Source organism: Athene noctua, chromosome 5 (genome assembly GCF_965140245.1).
Source record: "Athene noctua chromosome 5, bAthNoc1.hap1.1, whole genome shotgun sequence".
Taxonomy (NCBI): Eukaryota; Metazoa; Chordata; class Aves; order Strigiformes; family Strigidae; genus Athene; species Athene noctua.
The window spans coordinates 26,789,522-26,811,182 of record NC_134041.1 but is presented as its reverse complement, the minus strand read 5'-3'; the positions used below and the strand labels follow the sequence as shown (position 1 = coordinate 26,811,182).

At 36.9% G+C, this 21,661-nt stretch overlaps 1 protein-coding gene across 4 annotated transcripts in view; it reads right to left on the bottom strand.

Annotated features, from left to right (window-relative positions):
* The window catches only part of KCNT2 (potassium sodium-activated channel subfamily T member 2), a 156,195-nt gene that overhangs the window by 47,385 nt on the left and 87,149 nt on the right, over nucleotides 1-21,661 (bottom strand). For all 4 annotated transcript variants that reach the window (XM_074908232.1, XM_074908233.1, XM_074908234.1 and 1 more), the window contains 3 exons: nucleotides 20,275-20,338; nucleotides 10,400-10,508; nucleotides 4,852-4,960 (listed from right to left, as the gene is read on the bottom strand). In XM_074908232.1, the coding sequence (XP_074764333.1) occupies nucleotides 4,852-4,960; nucleotides 10,400-10,508; nucleotides 20,275-20,338 (282 nt within the window). The remainder of the gene's footprint in view (nucleotides 1-4,851; nucleotides 4,961-10,399; nucleotides 10,509-20,274; nucleotides 20,339-21,661) is intronic.

The window sequence follows — 21,661 nt, the reverse complement described above, 5'->3', positions numbered from 1 at the left end:
GCAGCCCACGTCCTTTATCCAAATGGACTGTTGGACATGTGGAAATGTTCCAAAACTCAGCTAACAACAAATCTTGCAGACTTGGGGCTTCTGTGAACTTCTTTCTTTATTAAAGTTTCACATGGAAACAAGGTTCTGTCTGCATGAGCTTTACTGGATATAAGGATGCATATATATAAATATATGTATATAGATAGCATATAAAACTGAAAAATGTGCTCTGTGTTTTGCCACTTGGAGCTTAGATCTCAAGATAGTGGGACATGCTCATTCATACATTTTCAGTATCTTAACACAATTTCTATTTTTCTTCAGTTTACCATTCTTCTCCACCCTCAGTGTAGAAACAATGTTTCAAGACGGAAATAAGTAAACAATTTTTATTGCAACAGTATTAACAAACAGCGCACTAATTATAGAATAGCATAACTAGAAATGTAATTCCAGAATAAAATTTTTCCATATTTCACTTTTCCCCCCAAAATAAAATGTTCACCTGTTTAAAGTCTGCTTCGTTCCAGTTAGTTGTCTAAAAGCTTCCCATGGGGCTGTTCTGTAAAGATCACATTGAGTTCAAGTAACAAAGGCTATTTTCTTTCAGTATTTTATATCATAATATAAACCCTAATAAAATTCTATTACTAGATTAGATAATTAGATAACATTTAAAGATAGATGTTAAGATTAATAATTAAGATCAATAATAAAATTACAAATAAGATTCAAGGTAGAATTTTGGTGTCTTACAGACTGAGGCTTTGAATTCCATAAACAGCTGAGAAGACAATGGGATTATTTACATTAGTTAGTTTAATCTGAAAAGTAGCATTAAAGACCAAAGCAAGTTCACATAAACAGCAGCCAACTTCCCATTAATTTTAATAGCAAGTTGATCTGGCCAAAGTTGCTTAGAAAATGAACATTTTCCCCCCTCTCTTCACATATGAGTACCAGAAAATAAGGTGTTTTTAATTTACGTACATGTATTTCTTTTTGTTTACAGTTTATTCTATTATCATTCTAATTAGTAATAATTTTCCTGTGTTCGGCTGCTATTGCCTTTAACTTCTAGTAATTTCCCAATGTCCTTATCTTCAAGATTATCAGAAATGAGCTTGTATTATGAATAGTGTCACAGTATTTCTTAATAAATACAGGAAATAGATTCCCTGTGAAATAAATAGCACTTTATGTGTAAGAGTACAACAGCAAGAGTTGGGACAATGTTTTATCAATGAACTGTTTAATTCCATTAAAATTTAAAGTCACTTAGGTTAATATCATAACTTCACTGAATTAACAAATGTTAAAAAGCTAAAATTTGGAAGTGGTCATATTTTCCCTTTATGAATGACTTTTCACCAGGAAAATGACAAAAAAGCAAGAAATTTCTGGTCAGTTCCTTGTTAATCTCCTCTAGTTACATGGACCTAAAATACTGTGTAAAAAGAAGAGCCATTCCTTGTAAAATGGAAAGGCATAGGTAGTCATTTGAACTTGGTTCTTTGTGAGAACAACTTGAACAAACATTCCCAGTCACTCCATGGACGTTAATAAATTTGTGAGTCAACAGATACTGGGCTTCTGTGAATGAAATCCTGAACTAATTATTAAGAAAATCCTCTCAATGACTTTGAATAGACTTTAAAAAGATTACCCAAGATTGGAAGCAGTTCATTCACTGCAGTCTCCCCATAATCCAGGTCTGTTCTTTTTATATAAGGAAGTCAGTACTGATAGGGATTTAAAACTCAAGTCCTACTCAAATTTAATGCAGGTGCTGGTATTAGCCAGGATAATGAAAGGATAATTAAACAGGAACCAATGTAAAGCAAAGCAGTTCACTGTTAACACTGGAAGTCTATTTAACAAATACTCTTCATTATTTAGGTCTAATTTAATATTTAGTTTGGCAATAAATGTATGTATAGTTAACATTTTTATCTGTAGTTTAAATAACCTATTTTCACTTAGTCTTTTTGCTTAGCCAAACTCCAATGTTCATCTGACTTCACCTTTCATATGCATAAAGGTAATTTAACCTGTTTTAACAATTAGCAGTTAATTTACGTATTGTTCAACATTAGAAAATATCTAGAAAATCAAAACCATTATCAAATTTACCAAATCTGAAGCAGTTTTATGTCTGCAGTGCAATGACAACCTGTAGATGAAGCTCAAAACTGACACCTATTTTAAAAACAGATTTCCCCTGAAGACAATGAAGTGCAGAATCATTTACTTTATCAACACTGTTCAAGCACTTTAGCGTCAGTGCAAATCTCAGGAGATGCTTATGAAGGATGTAAGTTTAAAAGGAATTTTTTCTCTAAAACATTAGTGTATACTCAGGAAGAAAGTTTGAAACTAAATTTCTTGACTCAAGTATAATACTTCTAAAGATCAGATTTATACCTGTATCTAGTTAAGAGTTTATTTTATTTAGCAAGTGTTTAAATCATTTATGGTATTGCACTTAAAAATTATGAATAAAGCATAAAAAATATGAATAAAAAAGTCAACTATAATATTGATAAAATTGGGACATTGAAGTGGTAATTCAGGAAATAAATTATTTTTACATATTTAAATATTTTATATGATTTTTTGACTTATGCACGATTACTGTCCTTTGAATTTAAAATATTATATTCAAGAAGTGCATAGTTGTTAACAATCAATGGTTAAATCTCTAGTTGTTAAAGATCATCTTAACTAAATACTCAGGGACACAGAACTTCCAGATTAAACATGGTTTATGTAACATTCAGTTATAAGCAAAAAGTAAGCTCAAGTACATCATCACGTAATGTTTCCAAGAGCACAGTACGTTTTTTTAATAGGATCAGATCTGTCTAGCAAAATGGTAGGTTTGTCCTCATTTCCTAATTTTGAATGCTTGACTTGGTGAACAGATTTGTGCACTTGTACAAAACTTAATGAAAAATTAAAATCGCAGTTAAAGTAGACTATTGAGAACATATTCCAGCATTTCCAAGGGATTTTTAAAAGTTGTAAGAATAAAAGGGGAAGAAAAAAACCATCAATTTTGGAATTATATACCTTTTTATGTATGGGAAGTATGTAAATTTTTAGAAAAAATGAAATTAAGGAGCAAAAATATTAAATTTGACAGCTGAGAAAGTGATATTTTGGGAGAGAAATACTTGCTTTATTTGAGGTTTTTTAAGTTTTTTATTTTTAGCACTGTGAAGTGAAATATTAAATATTTTTGAGGTTTTTTTCCCCTCTAATGTGTCTGTTTTAAACCTTGACAGATATACTGTGGTTTCAAAGAACAGCCATATCTATTCAACCAACTAGTCCAGCATTAATACACAAGCTCTAAGATGTCCAAAGTTTGCCTTTGTTCAGTATTTTGAAGCCCATCTGAGATTAAATGCTCTGATGACTAAAGCAGAGGAATGACAAGTAGCCATTTTCACTTTTCCAGTCTTTATTTAAACAGCAAGCTTGCATGTTTCTGTAAAAGGATTAAAAGTAACGCTGACAACTATTTGTGCAAAAAAAATTTTTTCCTCCTAGTATACAATGACCAGACTAGAAATCTGTTATTTTCACAACCCTGATTACGTCAATCAATTCTGATTGCAAAAGAAATAATAAGCACTTTTGTACTCTGCTGTAGTTACTTTGTGTCATAGTTGAGAATGTGTATAAAAGATCAATATGCCTGTGTTAAAAACGAAATGCTGAAGTTCTTATATACAGCAGAAAACAGAGTCCCTTTCATATGTCTGATTTTGCTGATGGAAAATTCTCTGCTAGAATACTACTCGAATTCTTTATATATATACTACACGAAGTAACTAAAGAAGACTCTGTATTCTGTGCATGTCAGATAATGAAAGCTAGCCAGATGAAGAATGTATTTCACCATGATTCTCAGGAGGCATGGAAACAATATTTTGTTGTCATCTTATTGACAGATTCTAGAACAGACAGTGCCATTAAAACCTTGACATTTTTTGCTCTTGGTAGTAAAAGTTCTAACAGCAATTTCAGTTTTCCCCATCCTGGGCACAGGGGAATACTACAAATGCCATATAGAAGGTTAAATAACTCTGCTTGTAAGTATCAAGATATTATTGGCTCCATGGCTACTTGAAAAACAGTATGCATTTTTACTAGACTCTCAAATGTATTCTTGTGCAATCTATATGCACATATTCCATTTCTACAGATGTATTTGGAGATTTTAATTCCTCTCTTTACCCATAATAAAATACCTTATTATTCCAAGAATATAGCATAACAGAGATATACTAGATGTGGTAAAATTATTTTGGTAAACTTAGAGAGGTTCTACTGTGACTATGCAGTGTGTAGAGACACCATAATTCTGCACACCTTCCAGCAGTGTGGTTATTATGTTAAAAACCATGTCTTCACATGCATGTTTGATTGCTTCTTAATGCACAGGCACTGAATAGAAAATAATATTTTATATGTTATCAGAAAAACTTTTTTGAGCTCACTGAATAGGAATTTTTCTAGATACAAAAATAGACATTCAAGTTAACATATTAAAATATTCTTGGGTCTTGGTGGCGGTGTTAAGCAGAACTGTGTGCTGGAAATAAAATTTTGCATATGTTCTATTGTGGAAGTGGCATAACAGCATGCAACAATTTGTTAAATGTATTTGGAGGATGGGTTTTTTTTTAAATTATATCAGAAGTAAAACATCTCAATGCTTTTATTTTGCAGAAAGTTTTAATTTCTTTTTAAAAACTGTAGTTGTTTGGGAATTCAGGATAAGCTGTCTTCCAAAGAATATCAGCTATAACTTTTACAAGGCGGGGTTTTTTTATGGTAGTATATACTTACTGTCCCCTAGATGTATGAACTAGCAGTGTGATTAATGTAGAGGTAGCTGGGCATATACAATTTAGAGCTAGCATGGCATATTTGAATTCTTCTTCACACACAACATGATCTGTAGGAAAAAAAAAGGAAATAGAAACTGTAAAAATACATTCCATTGAACAGAATTATCACTTCCTCTCATTGTCTAGGAAAATGGTGAAGATAGAGGCAATCAAAAATTGCCTCCAGATCTTCATCTTCCACTTGAACCTGGAGGGCAGTTGTATATGAGTTGTATATCTCTCTCAGATTGCATGAGTAGAGTTAATTTTGCATCCAGCTCATACTTTCTGTCCTGCATCTACACACGGAGAGGATGCAACAGCTCTGTGTATCCCACTTCCACTACCTTGCTGCACTAGTTTTGTGAGTAAGCCATGTAGCATAGTCTAGTTTGTATCTTTTGCACCTTCTGCAGTCTTTCATAAACTGGTATAGAAACATCAAGCACTGTACAAAGATAGAATTTTGTGTTCAGGAATTAGGATACCTCCGATACTGGAGAGTAGGACTGGCTTGCAGACCTGTTATCTGGCAGTGGCTCTGGGATTTTGCACTGCACTTCCATGTGTCAAGCAGATTTGACTAATACCTCCCCCAGGAACTGCTAACAGCTGCTGTCTCCTTGCAACCTAGGCAAGGAGGGTGGTTGTTTTTTCTTTTCTGTTCTTTTTACAACTTTGCATTCTTCTTACCCCAGTCCTTGTCTGGCTTTTGTAATCACAAAATCACGCTTTGTTTTTGAGAGTCCTTACAGGAAGGTATGTCACTTGCTGTGATGGAACAGTACTGTAGAACACACCTGTTTTTTTCTGTCTTTGAATGGAATTTATGGGAGGGGAAGTGAGAACAGAAAGCAACAGACACATTATATCTAGTCCTCTGTATTGGTTTATATTTAAAACTGACAAATATTCTGCACATGTTTTAGTATTGTATAAATTATTATTATTCAGCTTGGATGGCTAGTGCATAGAATTCAGATCACAGTTAAATGCTCACCAGTGCTGGTGACAGCATGAATAGGAACTAGAAATTACTCTTTAATGTCATTCACATATACCTGGCAGTATTAAAATAGATGTAAGACGGCATAAGCACAAAACTTACAACTTAATTAAACTTTTTGTCAGTGTAGAAGCTTAAAGTCATAAAGGTTTTCTAAGGTCATGAATGCATTAATATTTTTTTATCTGAATGTATCATTTAAATCCTTAGAACCACCTTACTTCTCTAACTAACCTACTTTCTAGATATAATTTATAGTATAGCTATAAGCATGCCACTTATTGAAAACAAAAATGAGGGCATACTTTGTATGCCTTCTCTATTCCTTTTTTTGAAATTTCTAGAAGCTTTTCAGCAACAGAATTATTGACTACTGAAAACAGAAATTTATTCTCTCATTTTCTGAAGGCCTATTTAAATGTCATGGGAAAGGAATGAATTTAGTTATATGAAGACATGTCAAATATAGAACAAAATGAGATTTTATTTCCTCCTCTGAATATATTTCAGTTAATATATTTAAGTTATAGCAAATAAATATTTCCTGAAGAAAGTATTTCAGACAGAAATGTGTTCTCTTAGTTGACCATTTGCCATCATATTTATTTGAGCTTTAAGCTAGAGATATTGAGTGAATAAGGTATAGTCTACTGCTTGGATGGAATATCTCCATTCTATTACCATTAGTCAGATGGCAAAGATTTATGAAAGTGAATACTGACTTCCTGATATTGAAGGAAAGAGAGTTCTCCATATTCCAATTAGAATTTGCAGAAGCTGAAGTTTCTGTTGAAAATATATTTTGACACAAAATTTGTTGCTAAGTCTGTCTCAAATAGATGTAGTAATGCAGTGTGCTGAGTTATGACTTCTGTAACATTCCTGAAGATAAAACATACTCAAAATACTGATTTATGCCTGCAGTCATGTGGTGAGAATGTCCTAGACCTGACACAATTATTCTGAGAAACCTTACTTTTGTCATTTTGATAAGTTAACATGATCACTACCAGACCAGATAGAGAAAAATGCCCATGCATTATCTCTAAACTATTTTTATCTGTAATTGGATAGATTAATCATCAGATGCATTTAATCTGTTTTGGTGAACCTGGACTATGTTACTGCCGAATAAACTACTGAAGGTTTAATGTTAGACTTCACCAATCTGTGCTAATTCATTGGTGCATATTAAATAAATAAAGAATGTCAAAATGTATCCCCAGTTCCCATAATAGTGATTATGTATAATTTCTGAATATTCAAGGTAATGGCAATTAATTTATTTTCTGGCAAATACATAAAGGTTGTAAATTCAACTCAATATGTATTTTACTCCAGTCTCTGAATTGCATAAACATACTGCTCTGCTGTGGATAATCTTCACTCTATTTCATGTTTCTGATGAAATGTAAGGCCAGATGCATACATTAAGAGTACATGCTGTTTTGTAGCCCCGTGTGTTTGAAGAAAAAGCAGAGAGATTAAGAAAACCATATGTAACTGCCAGTCAAGGAAAATGCAGTATTAATGAAAGAAAAACTGGGCATCTCAAGGCATTTTATATTGGAAATTACTAAGGAGTAATCAAAGCATTTCAGCCTAAGACATAAGATGGTTAACAATGGCGATACAGTGTTTCCTTGCCCATCTGAAAACTGTCATGTTAGAGTGACTGTATATATATAGGGTCTTCACACCTTGAACTTGCAAAAGAGTTTGCTGGGACACTTACGTCCTGTGCTTTTCAGATTCCACTGAAGAATCATATTCAAGCAGACAGAAATATTTCCACTGTATTAATATACACATGTTACCATTTTAAACAAAGTAGTTAAACTCCACTGTAAAAAATAACAGAGAAGACTCAGGATGCAAGGGGGTGTGTCTGGCATCAGGTAAAAAGACAGGAAACATCCCTTTCTGACAAGCCATTTTACCCTGTGCAAAGCGTCTCCATTCTGTTGCTGTGATGACAAGAATAAGTTATCTTATTGAAGAAGGAAGAATGTAAAAGTCTTGTTTACCAGATGGGAATAAATTATAACAATTATTTTTCCCATATATTGTTTCTGAAGCCTAAGGCAGAAAATCTCCAGGATGCTATTCTACAGGAAAATGCAGTCAGGGTCTAAATTTCAGGAGTCTCGTGCAATCTAGAATGACTGGTCAACCTAATATAAACTGCTGGGAAACAGAGCTTCTAGTGTTTTGTAAATTTCTCAATGTAGTTAAAAGTTAAACTTTTGTTAGGAGGACTTTCTGGAACTCTTTGGTTGCATTTTTTCTAAATTCAGAAACTTTCTTTTTGACAGTTAGAGTCTCTAAACCTGTGTGTAAAGAAAAAAACTCCAAAGAAATCCTATTACTGAATATTTCAGGTTCATAAAAATGCACAGTATTGTTTTGAGAAACCTCCAGAGGAAAGGAGTCATTTTTTTAAAGGAATATCAAATTTAAAAGAAGCTGTTGCATTAAGGCAGTAATAAAGCAGTCCTGAATGATAATAGGAAGAACACTTAGAAAAATGTTCCATATGGTTATGACAAATTTTATTTGCAAGCACTCTGGACAAGTCTATAGTCTGCAGCCCCCACTGACTACATATTTCAGAATAAGAAAATATGGATGAGATTAATAATCAAAGTAGGGTCCTCTTAGGAAAATGTATGCAAACAAATGTTGTTCTCATGACTCTATCAGTAGACCTTTTGCAGTAGGTAAGCCTCCAGTGGTGATGTTTATACCATGGTTGTAATCTTGCTGAATTTAAAACAGCATAAAAAATTTCCTGTGCTTTATATGAGTAAGATTAAATTAATCTTGAAGGAAGGCTTGTAATTCTCTGCTTTTACTGTCATTCAGAAAGCATGTGTGGAAATGGATGCAGTGATCCCTATGATCTATATGAAATTGTCTGGGGATATAAGGTGCTATATATTTAGACTTACCATACATTACTACTTAATTAATATTAGAGGGGGCTAATGAGGCACAGAATATATAAGGTTTCCTCAAGCCCTTGAAGAACTACAGAACATAAATGAAGGCAGTAAAATATCAGACTGGTTAAGCTTAGATGAAGGAAATATTACAAAAAGAGGTTTTGGGTTTTGTTGTTGTTTGCTTTTTTTAAAAAAAATATGGCCCGAATTCTCAATCTGAGACTTAGAACAGATTTGAAAAATTACCTCTGTTTTGCAAGTCTGGTTATATATAAGCTCCTACAGAGACAAACCATTAAGAATAATGAAACTCTCTTAAAAATACAATTAGGAACAATAAATTAACACAGTTACTGATCAAGAAAAGTGGCCATGGCTAGGGAGAAGAGATTATGTTTGTGCTGTGTGGTTTTAAGGGGGAGATGAAAAAGTACCATCATTCTTGTCACAGCATGAGTCTTATTCCCTGCTGTGCCATCTTATAGTGTGAGATTATACTTTTATAACTTCAGAACTGCTATTGATGCTTTTTTCCTTCTTTCCAACCGAGTGCTAAATTCAGTCACTTTTGAAATTACAGCTTTGACTGTTGCACTGGAATTTACTTTTTCATCACATCCTGGGATGATGGAGGAGACTAATATTTTTCTATAGAGGGTTTTTTTTTAATTTTGCATGAATCAGCAATCTCTTTTCTTCCTTAGAACATCCTTCAAAAAACCTGAATTTTCAAAATTACATTTGGAAAGGAAAGCTTTGCTTCTACTTCACTGAGATATTTTTCCAAGGATAGGCAAAATGAGTTCATTATATAAGTATTTGCTTCTTTTTGCACATGAGCATGTATATGTCTGTATGTACTTATATGTATGTGTGTGTTTATATAGAGAAAGAGACCTACCTACATAGTGCAGAGAAAAAGTTTGTTAGATTAAAGCTGGTAATCTCTTCTTATAAGAGAGGATTTGTTTGGATTTCTTAACAGCATTTTGTATTTTATGTCATAGTTTCTAAGACATGCATTTTACTGGATATAGAATTAAATTATATGTCTCTTTCCAAAATATTTGAAAGTAATTAATATAATGTTTTTATGTTTTTCATACCACTTAGAAGAAAATAGTCCAATGGGAAGACTTTTTTTTAAATGTTTGTTGGATAGAATTTGACTTTTGTCAGTGGATCTTCTCATATATCCCTTAGTAACAGTATTTTTTAGTAGACAGAAATGATTTAAAGACATGGATATAGCAAGCTGGAAACCTATCTGAATCTATAATTAAGGAGTAACAATGTGTTATATAACAAATAATTCTACTCTGTGTAACATAAAAGAGCAATAATCCTTAAAAGTGCTTATAAATAAGACATTAATGTAAAACATGACATTTTAGTATTGATAAAATATATACAGCCCATGTTATTTTACAATACTGCACTCTTCATCTGCTTCTAACCAGTAAATACACCTAGGGAATCTCAGTTTACTTGTGCATTTACAAACCAAACTGCCAAATACTAACAAGTGTTTCAAATGGCTGAAATTTTACACTTACCTGCAAACTTGATGTGGAATTTATTCTCAGGCTTCAGTATTTGGACATACAAAGGACAATTTGGAGCAAAGTCTTTAACTGCCCATGCTCTTAAAATGGTTTGATGATCCTAGAATAAAGAGTATGAGGTGATGACAATGAAATACAAATAACCATGTTATATTAGAGAAAGAACCTCTTATGAGACAGATTCCACTGAATAAAATTTTAAGACTATATAACACCAGCTGGTGTGGATGTTTATGTATGTGTTAAGTAATATTACATATTACGTATATTACATATATTTAAATACATAAACATATATACACATACACAGACAATCCAGTAATTCTGCAGACACAGACAAGGCTGAGGTATTCTCAGTGTTCACCAACAAGGTCTCTCAGCTCTCTGATTTGAGGCAGGCTTCAAGCAGAAGGAGAATAACCGGCAGTCGATGAGTTTTAGACAGGGACTGCTCCAGAGAACTCAACCAATAGAAGCCCACAGGATCAAATGGCTGCAAAGAAAGCAGGCCAATATCCTTGTACAGTTTCTTTCTTATCTTTGAAATGTTGGGGAGACTGAGAGAGGTCTCCAACAACAGCAGAAAAATTAATAGTTTCACCCATCTTCAAACAAAAGGATGATCTGCAGAGCTATACCTGTGGGCACATGAATGCTGTGTCTCACTATTCTCATTTCCATATTCAGACATTACAGTCTGGATGAGTGGAAAACTATATGGGTAAAAGGCTGGTTAGATGATTGGAGTCTTAGGGCAATGATAAATGGCATGTATTCTACCCAGAGATCTGGGGCAAGGGGAGTGTCAAAGGGATCAGCAGTGGAACTTGTTCTGTTAAATATCTTTATGATTTGGAGGAGGTGAAAGAGTGCACACTCAGCAGGTTTGCAGATGATACCAAACTGGAGGGAACAGTCAAAATACTTGAGGGCAGGACTGCCATTCAGATGGACCAAGATAAGATGGAGGAATAGGCTGACAAGAACCTCATGAAATTCAGCAAGGACACAAGCAAAGTCCTGTCTCTGAGACTGAGTAACCACCTGCACAGGCACAGGCTGGGAGCTAACTGGCTGGGCAGCAGCTCTCCTGGAAAAGAGCTGGGGGTCCTGACAGAGAGTGAGCTGAGCATGGGCTGGCAGTGTGCCCTGGCAGCAGAGGATGCTGGCAGCATCCTGGGCTGTTTTATCAGGAGCACAGTTAGTAGATGGAGGGCAGTGATTATTACCCTCTACTCAGCACAAGCTAGGCTGAATCTAGACACTGCATCTAGTTTGCAGGCCCTCAGTACACCAAAGACATGAATAAACTGGACTGAGTTCAGCAGAGGGCTACCAAGATGGTCAGGAGCAGAAGCAGAAGCCCTGTGTGGAGAGGCTGAGGGAACGGAGCTTGTTCAGCCTGCAGAAGAGATGGCTTCAGAGGGACCTAGCAGCTCCCCCCAGTACAGGATGGTTACTGAGTGGATGGAGCCAGGCTCTGTACAGTGATGTGTGGTTGGAAGACAAGAGACAATGGGTCTAAGTTTTTCGAGATTCAGGCTGGATAGAAGGGGAAACCTTTTCCCCATGAAGACAATCAGACAGCGGAACAGGTTATGCAGAAAGACTATGCTGTCTCCACCCCTGGACAATTTTCACACCAACCAAGACAAAGCCCTGAGCAACGTGGTCTGTGTTCATAACTGACAGTCAGTCTAGAGACCTCCTGAGCTTCCTTCCAACCTCCATTATCCTATGATCCTAATACATCCTATTTGTTGGAATGCAGAATAGAGGGCTTGTTTCCAGAAATCTTCTAATAAGGTATTTTGTCCCTCTGCTATCTTTTTGCAAGTGTTGGGGATTATATAATTTGGAAGGGGTTACATTTGGATGTGGAATAATTGTGTGAAAACTTAGATGGTGGTGATGAGTCATGTCTAATTAATCAAAAATGAACTATTAGATATGTCCTTCTGAAAACAGTCTGAATGTAAGTAACATTAAATGAGGACATCAGGAATTACAAGTTTAAAATTATGGTTAATTCTAAAAAATATCAACTCAATTAAAAACAGAGCTACATTTCTGTGCAACTAAAATATCTGCATAACTGATGTTAGAATCTAGCCAGCTACTGACCAAAGGATGTCAATATATTTTCCAGCCTGTTAGTGTCTGTCCTTTTTACCACATGCCAAGAGTGAGTTAACCACAGGATGAATACTGCTATCCATAAAAGTATGTGATAATATATTAATATATTTAATTTCATGAAATATGGCTGATCTTAGTGTATCAGCCATCAGTTTTTATCCATTTCAGAACTAAAACAGGATATTTGAGAGCTGCATGTAGGAAGCAATACTTGGGTTGAAATGTCTTGCCTAGTCATGAAATTGGTGGTATTAAAAGATAAAATATGAAGAATGATTCATTATGTTTGCAGCATCAGCAGTAAGAAAAGCTTTCAGACTCATGAACACAAGGGAAAATCTCTGTCAGGAACAGTTGACGTTTTCAAACCATAATATTTTAATGTCAGTTGAGATGTTAGAAAGTACTTTTTCTACTATAAATACTAGAATGAATTCATAAGAGGAAGACCTTTTGAGGTTGTTAAAATACATTATTCCCCATTTTTCTTCTTAACATCTTCATAGATGTAGGATTGCTCTGCCCATTCAAGAGATTTCAGAATTTGGATGTACCCTGCTATGAGCTTTCCTTGTATACAGTCACTTTTTCTTCACTTTTTCTATAACACATGACAACTTACCCTCCTTAGGGTTGGTGGGTTTTTTGTATTTAGGGTTTTTTGCTCTTTTGTCTTAAGGGAATGAAATGCCAGCACACTCTAGAAGTAGCAAATGGATGGGTAATGGGATAGATGGCAGTCACACAGATATACTACAGGAAGAGTACGAGGTTTGGGAGAGGATTTGGGACAGATTTGAAAAACCTGTATTGTTGAAGACATTTACCCAACCTTTTTATGCAAAAAGTGTCAGGGAAACACATTCAGAATCACTTGCAGTGATGGTGTGGCTTCATTGCACAGGGTTTGACATCACCAGTTTCCTCCCTTTCTTTCCCTAGCAATCATTCACAGACCACACTGACTTGCAAAAATGGTGAGAAAAGACTGTTTCCTGTATGTAACATGAACATAGCTTATATTCAATGAAATTTAGGTGAACTTTTTTTTTCATTCTTGACTACTGCATACACGAGCTAAGATTAAATTTACTGTTATAAACCAAAACTGTACCAGTAAATACAATTCTGGCTGAACATTTCAGACTAAGTTTACTCTTCTCAATGTTAGATATTTTGAAATTTTTTTAATTATTTTGTCTAAAATGCCTGGTTTTGTCAGGAGGCACAAGAATTGTTAAAAATAAGAATGCTTATTAGAATGATTCAAATGACACCATTTTATTAAGAAAAAAAAAAAACAAACCTTGACCCGTAGAAGAGTGTTGTAAAACTAGAAGTATGAATCTCAACATAAAATATTTTTAGATAATTGTATAGGAAAGGGATAGACTCCTTAAAATTAAAATCTCTTGATGATTATTTGGCATGTTTGCAGTTTTAACACTGAAATATGTACTGCTTTCCATTTGCTAACTCTTATGAAGAAGCAGTCTACAAATACGTAATATATATAAAAGGGTTACTTAAATGCCCCCTATAGCTTCACAAGATCAGCTCAGTGTGTATGAACTATTAATGTAATAACCTTCCATTATGGTTTTGTTTTCACAGAATCAGAATCACAGAATTGTCTAGGTTGGGAAAGACCTTGAAGATCATCCAGTCCAACCATTAACCTAATAATGACAGTTCTGAACTACACCATATCCCTCAGCACTATGTTGACCCGACTCTTAAACACCTCCAGGGATGAGGACTCCACCACCTCCCTGGGCAGCCCATTCCAACGCCTAACAACCCCTTCTGGAAAGAAATGCTTCCTAATATCCAGTCTAAACCTTCCCAGGTGCAACTTGAGGCCATTACCTCTTGTCCTATCGCTTGGTACTTGGTTAAAGAGACTCATCCCCAGCTCTCTGCACCCTCCTTTCAGGTGGCTCTAGAGGGCGATGAGGTCTCCCCTCAGCCTCCTCTTCTCCAGACTAAACACCCCCAGTTCCCTCAGCTGCTCCTCGTACGACCTGTGCTCCAGACCCTTGACCAGCTTTGCTGCCCTTCTCCGGACACACTCGAGTCATTCAATGTCCTTTTTGTAGTGAGGGGCCCAAAACTGAACACAGTCATCGAGGTGCGGCCTCATCAGTGCCAGTACAGGGGTAAGATCCCTTCCCTGTCCCTGCTGGCCACGCTATTGCTGACACAAGCCAGGATGCCTTTGGCCTTCTTGGCCCCCTGGGCACACTGCTGGCTCCTGTTCAGCCGGCTGTCAATCAGCACCCCCAGGTCCCTCTCTGACTGGCAGCTCTCCAGCCACTCCTCCCCAAGCCTGTAGCGCTGCTGGGGGTTGTTGTGGCCCAAGGGCAGCCCCCAGCATTTGGCCTTATGGAAACTCCTCCAGCCGGGCTCAGCCCATGGCTCCAGCCTGTCCAGGTCTCTCTGCAGAGCCTCCCTACCCTCGAGCACATCAACACTCCCACCCAACCTGGTGTCATCTGCAAACTGAGGGTGCACTCGATCCCCTCGTCCAGATCATCAATAAAGATGTTAAACAGGAGTGGACCCAAAACCGAGCCCTGGGGGGCACCACTCATGACTGGCCGCCAACCAGATTTAACTCCATTCACCACAACTCTCTGGGCCTGACCATCCAGCCAGTTTTTTCCTCAGCAAAGCATGTGCCCATCAAGTCATGAGCAGTCAGTTTCACCAGGGGAATCCAGTGGGAAACGGTGGGAAACCTTACTAAAGTCAAGGTAAACAACATCCACATCCTTTCCCTCATCCAATAAGCAGGTCGCCCTGTTGTAGCAGATCAGGTTTGTCAGGCAGGACCTGCCTTTCATAAACCTATGCTGACTAGGCCTGAGCATCTGGTTGTCCATTATACGGCTTTTAATGGCACTCAGGAAGACCTGCTCCATGACCCTCCCTGGCACTGAGGCCAGACTGACAGGTTTATAGGTTCCTGGATCGTCCTTTCTGCCTTTCTTGTAGATGGGTGTCACATTTGCCACCCTCCAGTCCAATGGGACCTCCCCAGTTAGCCATGACTTCAGGTAAATGATGTAAAGTGGCTTGGCGAGCACATCTGCCAACTCTTTCAGCACCCTTGGGTGTAACCCATCTGGTCCCACAGACTTGTGTGAATCCAAGTGGCGCAGCAGGTCTCTGGCCAGCTCCTCTTCAACTGTGCTGACCTCAATCTGCTTCCCCTGCTCATCTCCCAGTTCATGAGGCTGGGTGTCCAGGGAACAGCCAGTTCCACTGCTAAAGCCTGAGGCAAAGTAGGCATTGAGCACCTCAGCCTTTTCCTCATCCTTTGTTACTGTTTCCCTCTGCATCCAGTAAATGAGGGAGATTTTCCCTAATCCTCCTTTTGCTGTTAATGAATTTATAGAAACATTTTTTGTTATCCTTAACAGCTGTAGCCAAGTTGAGCTCTAGCTGTGCCTTGGCTCTCCTAATGTTCCCCCTGCATAACTTCACTACATCTTTATAGTCTTCATGAGAGACCTGGCCCCTCTTCCAAAGGCAATAGATTCTCCTTTTGTTCTAGAGATTCAGCCAAAGGTCCCTGTTTAGCCAGGCCGGTCTCCTTCCCCACCTGCTTGTTTTTCAGCACACAGGAACAGCCTGCTCCTGTGCCTTTAAGACCTCTCTCTTGAAGTATGTCCAGCCTTCCTGGACTCCCATATCCTTCAAGGCAGCCTCCCAAGGGATTTTGTTAATCAGTCTTTTGAACAGGTCAAAGTTTGCCCCTCCAGAAGTCTAAGGTGGCAGTTTTACTAACCCCTCTATTTGTTTCTCCAAGGATCAAAAACTCAGTCATGTCACGATCACTGCACCCCAGATGGCCTCTAACCTTTACCCCCCCCACAAGCTCCTCCCCGTTCACAAGCAGCAGGCCCAGGAGGGCACCTTCCCTGGTCGGCTCACTCACCAGCTGTGTGAGGAAGATATCAACCATCCTTGAATATTCAGAAAGTGTCATAACAAAGCTGTCAGCAGCAGAACTGGACTTTCATATACTTATATGGCCTATTACTGACTTATTTATAGGATAATTCAAAAGAGACCTCTTCCCACCCCTCCTTGGGTTAAAGCAGCACATGCACTGTTTTCAGACGCCTTAGTTTTGTGGCACAACTTGATGTAAGCAGCCCATTGAAGTCACTGGCTAACTTTGTGGTGTGACACAGACTACTTTTCTATACCCACCAATAAAAAAAAATAAAATTGTCATCCAGACTTAAGTACAATTTGAACTCTCTTTAAGAGTTGCATACTCCAGAAGTGAAACAAATGTCTGTCCTGCTTGCTACAGCAGATGAGCAGCTTACATCTTGGTCTGAGATGTCAAAATAGCATTTGATAGAATAAAATTTGGCAGAGCTTTGTCTTACCAGTGAAGAGAGTTTCTGGCAGGAGACTTTGGAAAGCTGACAAATTCTTGGTCTGACTGTTGGAAGTTCCTACTCCTCCAAGTGAAAAAGGAAGCAACTGACAATTTTTATAAAGTAACTGCATGTCACTTGTTATTGTACTTTTCTTCTGAGCTATAGCTGACATCCATGGATCAGAAGCAACACGGACTTTGGCACTAAAACTTATTGAATAAAGAAATAGCAAGTAATGAACAGCCAGTGGTATCCATGGCAAATGAGTAGATCCTCTACTGAGGACTGTAGCTGGGGAGATAAAAACCCCCATGGACTTGGAAAAATCACGAGTAACAACAGCCGTTCTGGTCAGGAATCTCCTCAACACATCTGTTAAATTTTATTTTGACAGCTGTCAGACACAGGAGAGGATCCAAGGCATTCCTAACAGTGTGTCAGCTTCTCACGCATGGCAGGGTGAAAAATGAGTTGTAAATATTGGTATTAGGATGGCAACTGAAATTCCTTCAGCCCCGTGACAAACTAACCTTAGGTACTATGTTACTGAAGTACTTAGTAGTGACTAGAGCTGGAAGTGTAGGAAATTAAATCCATTTCATCTCAAAGCTCTAGGGGGCAGTAAAATAAAATTTAAAAAAAAAAAAAAAAAAAGAAAATTTGCATTTTCTACTTGCAGTATAAATAACTGCATTCCCTGTGAAAAGGAAATCTGAACAACAACAGAAACAGAGAGAGGGAGGTGACATCTTATTTAAAAACTTCAGATGACACTTACCCTGACTGTCACTGCTACAGTTGAGGTACTGCGCCATTATGACTAGCCAGCCAGCCACCCAACAGAATATTCTGTCCCGAAGGAAGGTAACAGGATTATGTCTTTGGTAAGATTTGCCAGTTTGTATGCTCCAGATACAACGATAAGTGAGATTTGGTAATGATCTGTACTGGAAGCTGAAATGTGCCAGGTGCCACTTTGGTATTTCCTGGGGCACTGCCCCAAGGGCTGAAAGGCTGCCTGGAGAGAGTTGTAGCTGGCCACGACTCAGACCAAAACCAGATAGTGCTGGCCAGAACAGATGGAAGTTCCATGAGCTCTATGTAGAGTCTGTCCTGTAGGACAGTTCAGCAGGGTTGAAAATTGTCCTTTCTTTGTATAAATTCTGGAGAGGTTATGAGCAGAGATGAACAGTTTACCTCCTGTGTTGGTGCAGCTGTCCTTAAAGCCCCATAAACCTACCAAATGCAAGGTAAATCACATGCTCTGCTTGTATGGGATTTCTCATTTCTAACCATTTTACAATTGTCAAGTATATTTTGTGAAATGAGATGTTGTAGCTGATTTAGTCTGAACTTCATGGCTAATTTGGGAAAGGCAGTTTGTCTTTTTGATTTTTTTTCAGTCTCACAGAAGCTCCCAGTATGTTCCCAGGTATTTGCAAGAACTGTTGCTTGTTCTTATCCTTAGATACCCTAGCACCTCTGTCACTTCCAAACAGTATACTTGCCTTAAGTGACTACTCCAGGAGTACTTGCTGCCAATTCAGTGACTTCTGCTAGTCTGTTTTGAGGAGTCTACTGCTGATTCATCAAATTTCAAAGCTCTTAAGAGTTCAGTAAGTTTTAATATTATAGTAGGAGCACAGATTTATTTCTCCATGGCTTTCTGCAAGTGATGGGTCCAGCTGATACTCTACAAAAAACTAAGTTATTGTTGACAAAATTTGCTTCTGGGGGCTGATTTGCCTAGCAAGGAAATAATCCTTTCTTCTTGCTAGCTGCATCTTAGGTTCCTTGTTTTGTTCTTTCTTCTCTGATAAGCCATATGAGCAGGTACGGAAACAACTAAATTTTGAAGGCAGATGAAGTAATTGTAGCAAGTGATAGAGAATATGTTTAAAAAAATTATATATATAATGCAAAGCCCTCACTTCCCATTAGTCTATTTTCCCATTTTACTCTATTTTTAACATTTAGAAAAATAATTGCTATTTCTTATAATGTAGCAGCAAACCAGTATTTTTTAATTGAGATAGCTTAAAGCATAATTACTTAATTATAAACACTAGTTTGATCTTGTTAGGCAATTTGTAAGCATCTTAATTTAACTTTGTAAGTATTCAGACTTACTCTGATTTTCCTTTGGACTTCAAGATCGGACTGAAGTGTGCAACAATTTAGCATGCAGCTCATGGTGAAAAATTTAAAGTTGTGTTCATAAATCCTTCCTCAGTGGACTTTTTTCCTGGATATTTGTGATCAGCAGGTAATTTAATTCGTTTGAAGAGTTCTAGTTTTATCCTTTTATCACAGCTATGTGATTGAGCAGAGGCTTGTATTAGCAGTGTTCCTTTGTGGACAGTAATTTACCTGACTGTAAATAACTAGTACCATGGGTAAAATCACAGTTACTTATTTAAAGAATCTTGCCTATTTTTCACATTTAAAATTGGCCAATATGAAAAATGATCAAATACTTTCAGATATATTGCTTATTTGGTATTAGTCACTAATTTATAAAGTTGAATTCAATCTTTTCTTTGTTAGTAGCTAACTTTCAATACTTCAATAGTTCTGAATGGAAATGCCAGTCAGTTGACACAAATCTCTTCTCCAATTTAATAAATATCGTCCTTTGAATTAAGTATCTCGAGCAAACACTGATCTTAGTCCAGGTAATTTGAATAAAAGTTTTTTGACTTTTTGACTAATACCCTTTGGAGTGATTAATGACCAAGTATCAATATCTCTATAACATGCCATGATAGTGCTTATGTGGTATTCTGCCATTGTTCCATAGAAAAGGAGAGAAATCATAAAAATTTACTTTACTCATAAGGAAGACTGTTTTTTTGAAAATACTGTATTCTTACAGTACTTTTAAAATTTTTAAGATTCTTAAAGTAATTTAAAATCTTTTTTTAAAGTCCTATAAGAATGTATAAATTCTTACCTTTTTTAGAAAAAAGTTTAATGTATAACTAAAATGTGCTGTGAGATCCTAACTTCTTTGGTAGGTAGGTCATGTGATTTATTTTCTGAAAAAGCAGTAGATATGTTATGTGAAACGAGCCATTAGATCATGTTTCATAAATTTGTGGAATCCTGGCCTTACAGAATCCAACAGAAACCTTTTCATTTCTTAACTGAGAAACCTTTTCATCATCTTAACTGAGACAAGAAGTTCATTCCACATACAAAATCTCTGTGTAAATCAGCTGATTTTAATCTGTTCACAGAATAAGTCTCAGTCCCTGAGAGGAAATAAGGGCAGTAACAGAATAAACAGCATGCACATTCATTTTTAGTTGTATCTTCAAAACTTACAGCTGCTGTTCGGTCCACCTCACAGCGGCTACTCAGAATGAAACAAGCTTCAGCGTCATCCATTCTAGAAGAAGGGAGACAAGCTTGTTACATACCAACAAAACACTTATGTGGATTTGAGTTTCACAGTTTATAGTCTTGTATACTTATAGAAACAGAATACTGAGAAAGTTTAGTCTATTTGTTCTCATGCATTATCTGAATGTCAGCAGCAATCACCCTGTGTACTAACTCATGGTGTACCAGTACTTCTTGACTCAGTTCTGGGAAACTTTCTTTCACTGACGCCAGTAGAAGCTGTGCCAAAGTAACAAAATCAGAATGGCCTCAAACATATTTAATTTGCAAAATAAATATTTATCTGCCATGAGTATAAGAGGTGAATAAATAGCACCAGTCTACATAGTGTGTAAGGGTATGATGTACAAGTTATTATTGATAGGAAAGAATGAGAGCGGGCAGGTAACTTAATATGGACTTGTCTTGCCTAATGATAGCAGAAAGACGGGTAGATGTACTAGAATAATGCATTTGGGATAAGTAACAACCATTTCAGTATAGGTATGCGTTAAATTAATTAACTATTTTCAGTTCACGGTCTCTTTGAGAGCTTTTAATGCCTAATTGTTCTCTAGTGGGTATAACTGATCTTGTAATAAAAAGAGTAGTGGTAGAAGGGCAGAGAAAAACTGTCTGACTGAAGGTTTCATCCAAGTTTGCTTTTCCTTTCTTGTCTCAAATCTAGATAACCTCCAGTGAATCCTACTTCACTTACTGATACATGGAAGTAAAGAAATAGGGACTTGGTTAGCCTCCGTGGGAAGACAGGACTTTCTGGGCAAAGAGAAACAGGATGATCAGAATGGGTTTCCTAGGAAGGGGAAAAGTGAGATAGAAACTGGGGAGAACGAATGGTAAATTTACTGCTTGATTACAGCAACTCCATTCTGGAGTCTGGAATGGGACCCGAGACCTCTAAATCTTTGGTTTCTCTGCTGCTAGAAAATGGAATTGGAGGTTGTTAAGAATAGTTTAGGCCATTGGGACCCTAGGCTTAGACTGAGAGCCCATTCTTTTATGTACTGTACAAACACAGAACAAAAAGTCAGCCCTTGTCATATAAGCTCTAAGTGACATGACAAAGGACAATAAAAGTATATGTAAACATGGGAAACAGGAATAAATGGTGTAACAATACCTGAATATAGAAATAATCATGGTAGAAAGTAGTCTTACTAGATATCAGAGCAGAGAACCAACTGAAGAGAAGGATGTGAGGGAAAACACTGGGATTACTTTACAGATGTTTCTGAGAAATGCATCCTAGATTGAAGGGACAGCATGGGTGAAATCAGAATGGGACTTGTATGTAATATGTTGTGTGTGT